This window comes from Mirounga angustirostris, unplaced genomic scaffold (assembly GCF_029215605.1).
Source record: "Mirounga angustirostris isolate CCGP_5_RB_7025 unplaced genomic scaffold, mMirAng1.0.hap1 SCAF_2, whole genome shotgun sequence".
Lineage (NCBI taxonomy): Eukaryota > Metazoa > Chordata > Mammalia > Carnivora > Phocidae > Mirounga > Mirounga angustirostris.
The window spans coordinates 84,154,244-84,168,139 of record NW_026991710.1 but is presented as its reverse complement, the minus strand read 5'-3'; the positions used below and the strand labels follow the sequence as shown (position 1 = coordinate 84,168,139).

The following is a 13,896-nucleotide window of genomic DNA, read 5'->3' as shown; positions in this document are numbered from 1 at the left end:
GGCTTCTACCCTTCTCCAGGGGCACCACTCTTCATGAATCTCCATGTGTTCACCAACCTGGAAGCTCTCCAAACTTAGTCCTTTTGGGTTTTTATGGGAGCTTCATGACATAGGTATGATTGATTAAATCATTGGCCATTGGCGATTGAGTCAACCTCCAGGCCATCTCCCCTCTGCAGAAGTCAGGTGAGTGGGACTGAAAGTTACAGCCTTATAATCATATGGTTGATTCTCCTGGCAAGCAGCCCCCAACTTCAGGTGCGGTCCAAAAGTCACCTCAGACACGTTTGTCGTTCTCATAACTTGGGAAATCCAAGGGTTTTAGGAGCTGTGTGCCAGAAACTGGGATGAAGACCAAATACATATTTCTTTTTATAAATCCCACCGTCACACACTGGGTATCGGGCAGCTCTCTGCTCACTGCACAGAGTCTGGTACCTCATGCTATTGCTCAGCAGGGTCTCTCTCCTCACCCTTCTCCATCTCTGACTTCCTGTGCAGGTCATCATCAAGCACAGACACCTCTCTCACCCATTCAGGCTCTGACTCTCCACACTCAGCTGCCTCTCTCTCCCTCGACCCATAGATGTCCTCCTATCTTCGCTCTGGCTCTGAAACCCTACACCAAGCCACTGTGGACACACTCTCCCTCCAGCCTGGGCTCTGACAAACTATACTGGGAAGGATGCTCCCCTCATCATACCTGGGTGCTGACATTCTGTGCTGGGCTGAGTGCTCACACTCCTGTTGTCCAGAAATAAATGCATCTTCTGATTTTCCATGTTCCCCTTACCATCTGGACACCTTTGCCACCCTGCGTGGGCTATGAGTGCCCACACTAAATTTCCCTCCTCCTTGGATACCCTTCTTCTCTCGTTCAGGTTCCAAACGCACCCCTCTTTGGGTCACTGTGACTGCCCTCCACACAGATACTATTTATCATGCTATGCTCCACCTCATGGCTTTAAGACTGGAGGAAGGAGAAGAGAAGGGAAGGGGAAGAAGGGAAAGGGCTGTCTCTTCGATTTGCTTGTTAGTCCTTCCACAGGGAAATGAATGCATGAGAAAGTTTAAAAGAAAATCTGAAGCTATTAGAAAAAGTAAGGCTTGACTTTAAATGTCCTTTCCATTGGAGAATTGTTATTTTTTTTAGCGAAGAAGAAGAGAGAGAATCATTTTTTTCCTTAAAAGATTTATTTATTTATTTATCTGAAAGAGAGAGAGAGCATGAATGGGGAGCAGAGAGAGTGGGGGGGCAGAGGGAGAGGGATAAGCAGACTCCCCATTGAGCAGGGAGCCCAGTGCAAGGACAAAGAGGGAGGGGCTCAATCTCAGGACCCTGGGATCCTGACCTGAGCCCAAATCAAGAGTCAGAGGCTTAACTGACTGAGCTACCCAGGGGCCTCTGGAGAATTGAACTTTTATTTCTCTTCTAGGAGTTTCATGTTTTGTTCTCAAAGATGACTCCTAAATTAGACATTTATTTTTTTATTATTTTTTTTAAAGATTTTATTTATTTATATATTAGAGAGAGAGAGAGAGAAACAGCATGAGAGGGGTGAGGGTCAGAGGGAGAAGCAGGCTCCCCGCTGAGCCGGGAGCCCGATGTGGGACTTGATCCCAGGACTCTGGGATCATGACCTGAGCCAAAGGCAGTTGCTTAACCAACTGAGCCACGAAGGCGCCCTAAATTAGACATTTAGAAATAAGGCTGGAGTAGATACTTGTTCTTCTATCCCAGTTTTCCTGTTTCATAGATGAGGGAATTGAATCTGTCACCAAGTTTCCCAGGTGACATTGTCAGAAAGAGAAAGCATCTTTCAATATCCTGGCTGGTGTTCCTGGCATGCTCTGTTAAATATTACCATTTAAAATTACTTAAACTTTAAGGCAAATTTCTGAGAGAAATTATAGTTATTAACATTACACTTTATATTTTAAACTGGAAGTCCTTTTTTTCAGTAATGATATTGCTGATAGAATGCCATATTTTGAGCCCTAAAACATTATCTGAGTAGTACTTTGGTGATTATATTTCATTAGAGTGAAAGATCTAGAAATTAGCCTTGCCAATTTGGTAGTTAGTACCTTGTAATTTTCTGAATACTCTCTCTTAATTGCATGCTTAAATCATATTAACCGTATTTGGTAAAGTTGCCAAGCAAGTTGATTATTACTTATTTTACTGTTTATTGTCTTTTGGGGTTGATGGGCAGACAAAATGTATGTATTTAGGCATGAATGACTAATACAAAAATTTTACTTAAAAAAATCTGCAATACAAATTTGTATTATTTAAAACCCATTTATATTTGTGGAAAATCCAACATCTTAGCAATGTTGCAGTTCAAGATGGGAATAAACAACTTGCTGGATGTGGATGAACTACCTGAAGCATTCATGAATTTCAAAGAATCACCTTGAGTCACTGAGGTCAAAAGGAAAAATAAACAACAAACTACATTTAAGAATCCAATAAAAATCTCAAAGAGTCCCATCATTTGTATAGTTTAAGAGCTTAACTGTGACATGAACTTACTTCTGGCCCTTGGGTGAAATACTTGCCCTTTTTGTACCATTATAAATTCATAAATTATTCCCAACAAATATACAGATTTTATAATTGGAAGGGACACACCATCAAGATCATTTTGCTGATCTCCCTCCAAGACAGGAATCCTTCTACCACTTAACCTGTGGGTTTGAAACACTCTCAATCATGGAGAAATCACTACCTCCCAAAGCACTTGTGCTTTATATTCCGCAGAAACCTTCTTCTTGGTGACTCTGCCCTGTTACTGGTTAGAATACAGTTAAACATTTTCCATATGATAGCCCTCAGTTATGTCCACCTAGATCCTTATCCCTCTGGAATTTTCTCTTTCTGTCTCTATTTTTCACATTTACATTTAAGTCCCTCTTCCACATCTCCTTGCCTTTTTCTGCACTTAGTGTCTCTTAAATTCGGCTGTTTTAGGAGGCTGTGCACTCTCCGAGTGAAAGGCAAGAACACCACTTTGAATTCTTATTGTACTTAGCCATGGAGCAGCGAACCAAGATTTACTTTATTTCTGGGCAATTATATCCACTAGACACAACCTTTGTCCCCAAACACCGCATTCACTTTGCACAAGCCTGTTGATCTCACACCTAAGTCAGCTTTTCTTGAACCCTCATTTGAACAAACAAACACTCATTCTGATCTGCGGATATCCTGTGCGGCGTCAGGAAGGGCCGACTTGGGAAGTGCAGGCTCAGTCAGCCCGCCACCACGCTGGAGATTTGGTTTCCTTTTTTTCCTCGGAGTTTACGAAGTACTACAAAAAAGCCAATTCCTGCTAATCTCTTAGACAATGCATGGGGCTCCAGACTCTATTCCAGGAAGTTGGTTTCAGCAAGGTAACAAAGAGACCACCGAGACCAGAAAGGAGGCTGGGGACACCGACACAGATGTGGCATTCAGGTAACCCCCCGGGGCGAGGGTGGAGAGCCGGGTCCGGGGAGGAATGCGCAACGCCGGCGGCTCTGCGCCCCGGCGTGGACGAGAGCGGGAGTTCAGGCTGGGGGAGTGCGTGTGACCACGTGCCAGAGAGGCGGGGACAGGGCCCGCCTCTTATCTGTAAAGGGGATAGGGCCCGGGCTCGGAGTTTCCGAGCGGACTTGCCAGATAGTGTTGAGAGAGAGACAGAGAGAAAGAGAGAGACTGAGACTCACGTGGACACACACAGAGACGCAGAAGCAGAAAGAGACAGGCGAGGTGAGAGGTTAGCAGGCTAGTTTGCCAAGCCCAGCAAAGAGATCTGGGAGAGGGAGGTCCCGTTTGGACGCAAAGTCCAGGACTCCGAAAGAGCTATTTCCTGCAGCTCCTTGGGGACTGCCTTGTCTCCCCGCGTCTGAGTTTGCTCTGAGGGAATTTAGCAGCAAGACAGGAAGAAGAGGTGGGGTTCTATAGTGAGAGTGGTTTTAGTTCTTCCTAAAGAAATTGTTTGGCTTGGGGCTTTATATCCGGGAGGAGCGTGTGTCACCACACTATGCAAATCCTGGGACATTTGCAAACCCGGCTCCAGGGCAGTTGGCCCCCTGTCCGGCCGGGCGTTCGAGGGCTCGGGCAAGGCAGTGCTCCCGGGGCTGGCCGGCGGGTGGCCCGCTGGCCTTTATCTCTGTCCCCCTTTGTCCTCTTTATCTTAGGCTCTCCAGGAGGCCCGGGGGCCCGCTCTGCTTATCGCTCCCCACCCCCCCCCGCTGCACCTCCACTTCAATGCCCCGCAGGTCGCGGGCTGCTGCTCTTCCGAAGGCGGCGGAGGACCACGGGCGCCCCAGTCACGGCTGACTCGGACCCGCGCCGACGACGCCTGATCCGCGCGCCCTTGGGCACCGACGCCGGTGCGCCCAGAGCGTCCCGGGGCGCTGCAGCCCGTTTCAGGCCCTCGAGAGGCAGCCCCGGCCGGGATGGCCCCGGGCCGGGCGGTGGCTGGGCTCCTACTGCTGGCGGCCGCGGGCATCGGAGGCGCGGCGGTGGGGCCCGGGCTCGCCTTTAGCGAGGATGTGCTGAGCGTGTTCGGCGCGAATCGCAGCCTGTCGGCGGCGCAGCTCGCGCGCCTGCTGGAGCAGCTGGGAGCCGCCCCCGAGGAGGGTGTCGCCGAGGCCGGGCAGCTGCACTTCAATCAGGTACGGCCGGGCCCGCGCGGCCCTTCCAGCCTCTCGGGGTCCGTGGACTTTCATTTGTGTAAGAACGCTATTTATTTGGGAAAAGTGAGGGAGGAAGACTATCGGGGCATTTTTCAAGTGTGAGGCGGTAACTGATCGGTGGCCCTTGATTCGCACCGCCCTGGGCTTTCTTTTACCAGGGTTTTATAAAGGGCTGGTGTTGTGGAGGGAGCCAGATGTTGCAGTTTTACTCCTGATGAGCGGAGAGGGCAGACGCCTGTGGTTATAAAATTTTACAGAACAGTTTATGAAGTAGTTGAGGGCTGGAAGCACCTTATGAGATGCTTTTTAGATTGGAACGGTGTACTTAAATCTTCCCAGCAAAGATAGTGGCTCACATGCCACCCTCATCAACTGTTGCTTGAGGGGTAAGAACTGCTGTAGGTGTCTTTCCTAGGTGGGTTTCATGAGGCTTACAGAGCTGAAGGGTCTATTGTACAGACATCGGGAAACCAAGGAGGCCTTGACCAAGATCACGTACCCAGCTGATGCCCAGACTGGGTTTAGAGTCTTAGTTTTTAGTCATTTGTCAGGTCAAGTGTTTGATTCTAATTTTCATTCAAAATAAAAATATATTTCTCAGTATGTATACACAGTATTAGCCAGACATTTGGTAATGCCTAGGATTTAAAGACAGCCATGAGCTACCTGGGAGAATTTTAAGATCATACCTGTTAGTAAGTTTCAAAAAAAAAAAAGATGCCATTATAGATTCCTAGTCACCTCCATAATAAATGTTCTGTGACTGAGTATTTCTTAAAACTGTGAGGTAGGCAAAATGTGCTTTTAGCATCCTCCCCAGAACTCCTCCCCACTTCTAAAAATTCAGTTAACTCAACGCTTCGATTTTTTTTTTTTTCCTTCTGCTCTTGTTCCAGTGACAACTGATGATGAGCAGCAGTATGCAGTATTTTGCATAGTGTTTGCCACTTCTGGGCAATGTTTGTTTGTGTTAGAAAAAGTGTTTGTGTTCTGAGATGTTTGGGAAATACGGCATACTATGTGTTCTCCACTCAGGAATTTAGCATTTCCCAACGTATCTAATCTTAGATGCCAGATAAGGAAACTTTAATCAGGTAAAATCCTTGCTAATAAAATTACAGATAGGTTGGCATTTTTTTTTTTTTATTACAAATAGCTTACCTCAATTAAAACATACAATACTTGGGAAGAAGTAGGGCTTTCTGATGCCGTGGGGGTTTCAGAAAGTGAACTGCCTTTGATCTGGAAGTGTTTTGTGGTCTGCTTATATATGTTCTTTGGTAAATTATGTATAGTTTCCGTTCTGGCATGATATTACCTTTGGTTTAAAGTCTGAGAACTTCTATGTTGGGTAACTGAAATGCCCCCATAGTATATAGCTATTTTAGAAAATAAAGCAAACACCTTCCTAAGTATTTTCTGTCTAGTTGCAGTCTCTTTTCAATTAGGGGAGATAGCTGACTAAACTGTTCTAGGTAGGAGTAGGGGCGGTCATATGCTTGGAAAGAAGTGTGGGGATTTTGCTTGCAGCTGCATATCTGTGGCCCACACATTGTTTTCACTTACATTATCTCCTTATCTCGTCATGTCTGAAGAGGTGTAGATGAATTATAAAGTGGCAAAAGACCCCTGAACCATCTGTTGGCGAAGACACTGGAAAATATGTCCAAATTTTTTTGGAAAATCGGATAATTTTATTAGCAATATGATCCCTAGTTTATGAGTAAGTCGGATGCCTCAAAAGTAAATTATATGTATGTTGACACCTTGTTTCTTATTCTCATTTTGCATATTTAACTGCCTTCATTATGGCGTCTGTGGGCATCAAAAAGAGAGAGGAAGAAGCCTATAATTACTTTGGAAACAAAGGGAAGCTGAGGAAATTTTATCATGTAATCAGGCCTAACAAACATCAACTAAAAAGTGCTAAAGAAAACAATAGTCATCAGTTAAACAGTGACAAATGAAATGCCATTGCAGAGAATCTACTAATTAGCTGGCATTCATATCTGTTATAGCAAGACACCATCCAATTTGGAACAAAATTTAGAGCCATTAATATCTCTATTGTTTTTTTTAAAGATTTACTTATTTATTTGAGAGAGAGAGAGAGAGAGAGAGAGCGCGAGGGCAGCATACATGAGTGGGAGGGATAGAGGGAGAGAAAGAATCCCAAGCAGAGCCATTGCTGAGTGCCAAGCCTGCCAAGGAGCTTGATCTCACCATCCTGAGATCAGGATCTGAGCCGAAACCAAGAGTCAGACGCTTGGCCAACTGAGCCACCCAGGCGCCCCTTAATATCTCTATCTTAAAGAATGCAACTTCAGTTTCCCCACCTGCCGTAAAGTAGAATAAATAATACATGGGCCTATTGTGAGAAGCCTGACTTTCTGACTTTGAAAAAGGCTGAGAAAATAGAATTTATTTTGATGAGCCAGGGATTTATTGACTCTTCTAAGAGATCTATTTGTAAATGACATTGTTCCTTTGGATGAGGGCTGTGATGTTTCTTAGGTCAGCTTTTCTTAAGTAATAGACTACTGTACCCTGGAAGTTTGTTAGACAATTTTGGAAGGGGATTTCTAATATTTTTTTTCAGTATCCGTAAGTACTATTAAATTAAGTTGTCGCTTTGGGAGACCAAAGTGACCCGAGTTCAAACAGGAGACAACAGAACAATTGAGTTTATCCTTCTGCTTCTTGTGGTTACTGAGGTTACAAAGAGTGGGTAGAGGAGGTGACCCCAACAATGAGAGGAGGGAACTCTTTGAGCTAATTCAGTCTCTGGGGTCCCAGGACTGGGTGTAAGTCTGATCTATCTGAGGGGGTTCCTGCAATAAACAGTGGTGCCCCAACTGAATGAATACCATGGGTGACTGATTTAGGGGACTTAAGAATGGCCTCAGTGTTACCTTTTGTTTGTTCCGATTGTCTTCTCTCATTCTCCAAATATTCTTTTCTCTTCATTTTCTTTTCAAAAAAACCTTACCTCCTAGTTCTTAGGTGTAGACACTGGTTAAACAGCTTCATAAAAGAGAAGACTCTCATCATCCAGATGATAACACAAAGCTGCAGGAGATTTGTCTATTCAGATAAATCAGCCTACCAGGGAAATTAGTAGGGGTGCTGGAGATGTAGGAGGTTGGCATGTGAGGTGACCTTTGTTCTACCCATCACCCAACCCTATGCTTTTACTTCTCTTTTTTTTTTTTTTTTGATATGTATCTTGCAGCACATTGTTTTTCCTTTTACATTCCTACATCTTGTTACCTGGACCTTGTGTTTAAACCTCTTCCAATTCATATTCAATCTTCCTAACACAACACTTGGAGTATGCCTCTCTCCTTTCAAAACTCAGCCAGGAGCTGGCAGTCTCTTTGCTGGTGAAGTTTAAATCCTGAGATCGGCATTCAAGGCCCCCCATCCCTCAAGGCTGACCCTGAGATGCCAACCTATCTCTCCAGACCTAGCACGCACTAAACTAAACTATTTGCTCTTCTGTGAATTCACCTGAAACTTTGGCACAGACACTTCCTAGCTCATTATCTTCCTTGTACTCTTCCTGTTTCCAACTAGAAAGTGCTTTTCCTTCAATTACCCTATCAAAATCGTACTTTTTTGAAAGACGAGTTAAACTCCTCCATAAAACTTTTTTGGGGTATCACAGCCAGCACCGATTCACTGATTTCTCTTTCTTTTGAATTCCTGCGATATTTTTTTATTACGCTACTTACACTTAACTAGTCATGTGTTCAACAAATACTTTGAATGACTGCTATACTCTAATTAAAGTGGTCATTTTTAAAGTAGAAATCTGATCACATCACTCCTCTTACTAAAACAATTCAACTTCTTCAGGATAAACTTCAAACTCTTTAATGTGGCTTAAGCCCTTTTATGATCTGGTTCCTGTGTATTTCTCAAGCCTTCTTCTTTGCCACTACTATGTCTTAATGGACTGCCCATAGTTCCTGGTTCTCCCTGTGTATCTGCTGATGCTTCAGCTATCAGTTTAGATGTTATTTCTTCTGAGAAGCCTTTCTTGATCTGCCCAAGGGTTTAGTAGGAGCCTCTTCTTTTTTTCTTTTTTTAAAGATTTAATTATTTATTTGACAGAGAGAGACGCAGTGAGAGAGGGAACACAAGCAGGGGGAGTGGAAGAGGGAGAAGCAGACTTCCCGCGGAGCAGGGAGCCCCATGCGGGGCTCCATCCCAGGACCCTGGAATCATGACCTTAGCCAAAGGCAGACAGATGTTTAATGACTGAGCTACCAGGCGTCCCTAGTAGGAGCCCCTTCTATGTGATCTTATGTTAATTGGTGCCTATGCGATAGTAATATATTATATATTGCAATTATATCATAATATTATACAATGTAAATAATTCCATGCATTACAATTTTCTGTTTATATGGCTCTCCCCACCCAGCCCCCACAACCGACATATACACATATGATTTTAAACACATTGAAGGGAATGACCTGACTCATCTCTAGGGGCTAGTATAGTGCCTGGTACATAACACATATTTTATGCATGTTTTGAATGAATGAGTGAAGATTGTTTAATATGAGTAATATAGTTTGGGTTCTCCCATGGCATTACAGTTTATTGAGGGAGGTATGACATATGCACACATAACTATAATAATGCACAATAACACGATATGTCTAATTAAAGAATTGCAAATGAAAGTGGAATAGGGATCCGCCTTGTGTTTTCAGAAAATTCATCTGCATGAGAGTGTGGAATGTGTTGGGCTGGGTCTAGATGGAACGAAGGAGGAGACTGCAGTGGTTTGCCAATGTAATGATTGCTTGAGCCTGGAGACAGTCAGGAGGTAGCATAAAGGCGCTGCTTCTTGTAGAAGAGCAGGCAAAAAAGCTCCCCTCCCCCAATAAATACCTTCTACTTCTATCTTTTGCCTATAGTGTCATTTGACTCTTGTTAAATCTTTTCCTTCATTGCTTCCAGCCTAATGATGCCAGAGGGAGAGGCAGTGAGGTAACTCTTGGCTTTTTACTTCACCGGATGGCCAGGTTAGCAGTGTGTAGCCAACAGAAGGGGTGTGTGTGTGTGCGTGTGTGTTCATTACCTATGTGTTGTGTGCATAGTTTGTTGTTCTCTATTGTACTTTTTCCTGGAGTGGGGGTAGTGGTGGGTTAGATGAGGGAGGCTGTGGGAACCCCTGACGTGGACGGAGGGGGGTTTTCTTTTGACCTTTATGTTCTGAGAAAGGGTGGGGGTAAATCTTCTAGGAATGCCTTCCAGCCTGCTTGTTCAGGTGAGAGATGAAGGGAGAGACAGAAGGGCAGGACAGAGGGCGAGGCTGCATTTAGGTCTCTGGTTGCTTTTCCTTCAAGACAATGTATCTATTCTCCTCTATTATATCATTCTCATTTTAGTTGATGGTGTACAGTTAGATCATTGTTTCCAAGAGGTTTTGGGAAAATGAAGGACGCTCATAATTCATTTGACTATGATGTCAGAGCTTAGTTTGCCTCCATGCCAGGTATTGTCGACCTCAGAGAGTCGGGGACCTGGGGCAGCGAAGGAACTGAGAAAAAGAGGCGATAGTAGAACGAGGCACAGGGGACCCCGAGCGAGCGGTCCGAGGTGCTGAGGTTTATTCTCCATACTCTTTTTTTTTTTTTTTTTTTAAGATTTTTATTTATTTGTCAGAGAGAGAGAGCACAAGCAGGGGGAGCGGGAGAAGCAGGCTCCTCACTGAGCAAGGAGCCCAATGTGGGACTCGACCCCAGGACCCTGAGATCATGACCTGAGCCGAAGGCAGCCGCTTAACGACTGAGCCACCCAGGCGTCCCTATTCTCCATACTCTTATATACCTTCTACAGCGATATGGATCTATAATGGTTTACAGCAGGGGCGTAGTAAGGCACATTCCTCCCTGTATACAGGATTAGTCAAGCACGTAAGAATCTTTAAAACAGAATAAAGGAACAGAGGGGAGTGCCCAGTGTGCCGTTTACAGCTGGCTTCCCATCTACAAGACATCTTCTGCTGCGTACTTCAGAACTGACCACACATGTCCCAAGGGCATTTCACTCTGATCCTTTCGGGTTATTTTATTTTTTTTATTTTTTTATTTTTTTAGTTTTTAAAGATTTTATTCATTTATTTGAGAGAGAGAGAGAGCACATGAGAGGGGGGAAGGTCAGAGGGAGAAGCAGACTCCCCGCTGAGCAGGGAGCCCAATGTGGGACTCGATCCAGGGACTCCAGGATCATGACCTGAGCCGAAGGCAGTCGCTTAACCAACTGAGCCACCCAGGCGCCCCTCTTTCGGGTTATTTTTAACCCTGCAATCTCGAGTTTTCTCAGAGATCTCGGAGTTGGAGCGAACATGCACCACTGTTGTTGAGGCTTTCTGTTTCCCACAAGGTATGACCGAGATGCGTATGGGAAAATGCGCTTTATTCTTTCCATGTCTAACTACCCGAAGAGTCTCATGCACCCATTTGTACATATCATAAATAACGGTATCTCAGAATTTATTGGTCTTTTACTATGTGCCATATTTTTTAACCGATTTATTTGTATTATCACATTTCATCCTCACAACAATCCTATGATAATGGCACCATTATTATCTTCATTTTACACATGAGAAAAATGTGGTACAGAAAGGTTAATTAACTTAACCAGTGTAACACAGTAAGTGGTAGGGCCTCAGGCAATCCTAAACACAATGCCGTAGTGGATGTTTTAAATTATGGTCTTGAAAATCATGCTCTCTCTAGCTTGGGCAACTGTTCCTTCAGATTTTGAACTATGAATAGAAGTTACTCACCATTGATCACAATCAGCTTATCCATTCCTTGGTCACAGGAAGGGAACTGTGGCAAGACTATAGAAACCACAGTGGTGATAATGGGTCCTTTTCCTCAGAGAGCTTCGAATTGAAATAAGAAATAAGATGGAGACTTGTGAGAGGCGTGCAAGGTAAAACTGTGTAGCTAAGTAATCCCTGGGGCAAATATGGTGAGAGATAGCATTAGGCTGGCTGTGACTCACCAACATATGAACACTAGTGATAGCATGAAGGAAGCAGTGAGGGAAGAGGCGGTGAGCGGAATTCCTAGCTCTGACCAGGGGCAGTCTATGCTGTGAGGGAGCTTGAGCTCTCACACACGTGAACAGGAGAGGGCAGAGGTAAAAACGTTCTTCCTTAACGGGGATAGATCTTATTCCTCACGAGGGATGTGCAGAGTAGAGTAGCTGGGTGGGAGCCTTGCAGGTTTTATGCTTTCCAGGAGTCATGCCATATTCCTGTTTCCCGATGAGACCCATCCTGGGAGATGCTGAGAGGAGGGGACTTCATTTACCCATCATAAAAACCCATTGTTTTTCAACTATGACTGTAGTTTAAGGTTTTTTTTTTTCTTTTAAATTTAATGTACATTTGAATCCTCTAAGTTATCCATTTCTTTTGGTGGTAGTAGGGGTTGGGGGAGAAAAATAGGACTATAAATAGGAATGGAAAATGAGGCCTGAAGTTGAGAGGGATTGATATTCCTCAGGGAAAAGAAAAGCAACCCCTTTATGAAGGCAGCTTAATGTGGTTGGTAATAAGAGTCTGCAAGTTACTTATATTCAGAGTGGCATTTCCTCAAGGGATTGTCCATATTGCTAGGTGTAAACAGTTAATATTAGGATCATTTACCATGCAATTTATTTAAAAAAAAAAAAAAAAGAATGTTACTGAACTCTAGACCACCTAAGAAACTGTAGTTTTCAGAGAGTTTTCCCATCCCCAACTCCAGATAACAGTAGGTTCCTGCTTGTAATTGAAACTAATTAGTTTATTCTCAAACTATTCCCAGTTGTCTATTTCAGGAGCCAAATGGGTTCACCAGGTCTTGAGATTTATTTTATAAAGAAATGAAACTATCATTGAGTTACCTGTGTGATGATGGGATTTGGGAGCATAGAAAATCTCCAGAATGGAGCCTTGTTTCAGTTGGTTTCTGTCTCCTTCCAAAGATCCTCTGTTGTTTTTCTTGGCCTGGAGTTTAAGGAGAACAAAAACAAAAATTTGTGAATCTAGATCAAAGGTGTTAACCTGAAAAGTAGTAGTATGCTTTCCAAGTCCAAATATTTAATACCTTGACTGTTTCATAACTAACTGAATGGCTAGAGAACAAAAACAGGTATGCATTGATAAGGCCTCTAAGGCTTTAGTTCCATGAACCTAGCTCAAAAATAATCCAGAGTTGTCATCGATTTATTTGGTGAGCTCCTTAGATCTCTAACTATAGTAGAGAATACAACATAATGGTTAACAATTTGGCCTCTGGAATCAAACAGACCCGGGCTGAAATTCTAATTCTGTCACTTATTAGCTGGGGAATCACAGGCAAGCCACTTAACTTCCTTAATCCTTAGTTTTTAAATCTGTGAACTGAAAAAAATGAACCTTACTCATAGGATGGTTGTTTGAACTAAAAAATAAGAACAATAATAACATTTACTGAGCAACCACTATATTTCAGGCACTTATATATTTACTGCCTTACATGTAGTAATTCAAATAAGATTTTTCTTCATTGCCTATATTACTTCAAATAATAAATAACAAGTAAGACAATATATGTAAAACACATATTGCCTGGCTCAAATATATGCTCAATGCATAGTTATTATAATACTGTGTTACTTGATATAACTATACTGTTCTTAACAAAATTCTCTTTCACTGGAGGCCTGAGTACCCCAGGGTCAGTCAACTTACAGAGGAAAACACTGCTATAAAAGGACAGCAAGGATTAATGAAATGAAAAGTTCAGTGAGAAACACGTCAGTCCATTGACTTTGGTTTCAGTGTTAGTTTCCATGACAGCTCTCACCTCTAGAGTCTTTTACCTTTTGCCTCAGCTTCCCTTTGATCAAACACTCCCGATAAATTCCTAAAAATGTAAAACTTAGGTGTATAGGCTAATGAGATGATATTGAGTATTTCAGCATGCATTGAAATTATGGACATTTCCTCTCCTCCAGATTACTTCTGAGGTTACATTTAGGAGTTGGCTGTATTTTATTACCCTTGTCCAAAATTTACATCACTCCTGAAATGTGAATGGTTGGGAGTCGATGTTCTATTTCTAGAAATTCATGCACTTGTGGTTTGAAGTTTAGATTTACTTCAGGATCTCTGTATGGGTTTTATAAGCTGACAGAATCCAGGG

General features: G+C 43.3%; 1 protein-coding gene across 3 annotated transcripts in view; it reads left to right on the top strand.

Moving 5' to 3' along the window:
- Positions 1–3,290: 3,290 nt before the first annotated feature.
- The window catches only part of SLC39A8 (solute carrier family 39 member 8), a 72,452-nt gene continuing 61,846 nt past the window's right edge, over positions 3,291–13,896 (top strand). Inside the window, exons 1-2 of one of the 3 annotated variants that reach the window (XM_054508796.2) lie at positions 3,291–3,463; positions 4,189–4,668. In XM_054508796.2, the coding sequence (XP_054364771.1) occupies positions 4,450–4,668 (219 nt within the window). In that variant the 5' untranslated portion in view covers positions 3,291–3,463; positions 4,189–4,449. Of the gene's footprint in view, positions 3,464–3,599; positions 3,758–3,789; positions 3,939–4,188; positions 4,669–13,896 lie in introns of those variants that run through there. The other 2 variants (XM_045880675.3, XM_045880677.3) reach the window with 2 other exon arrangements.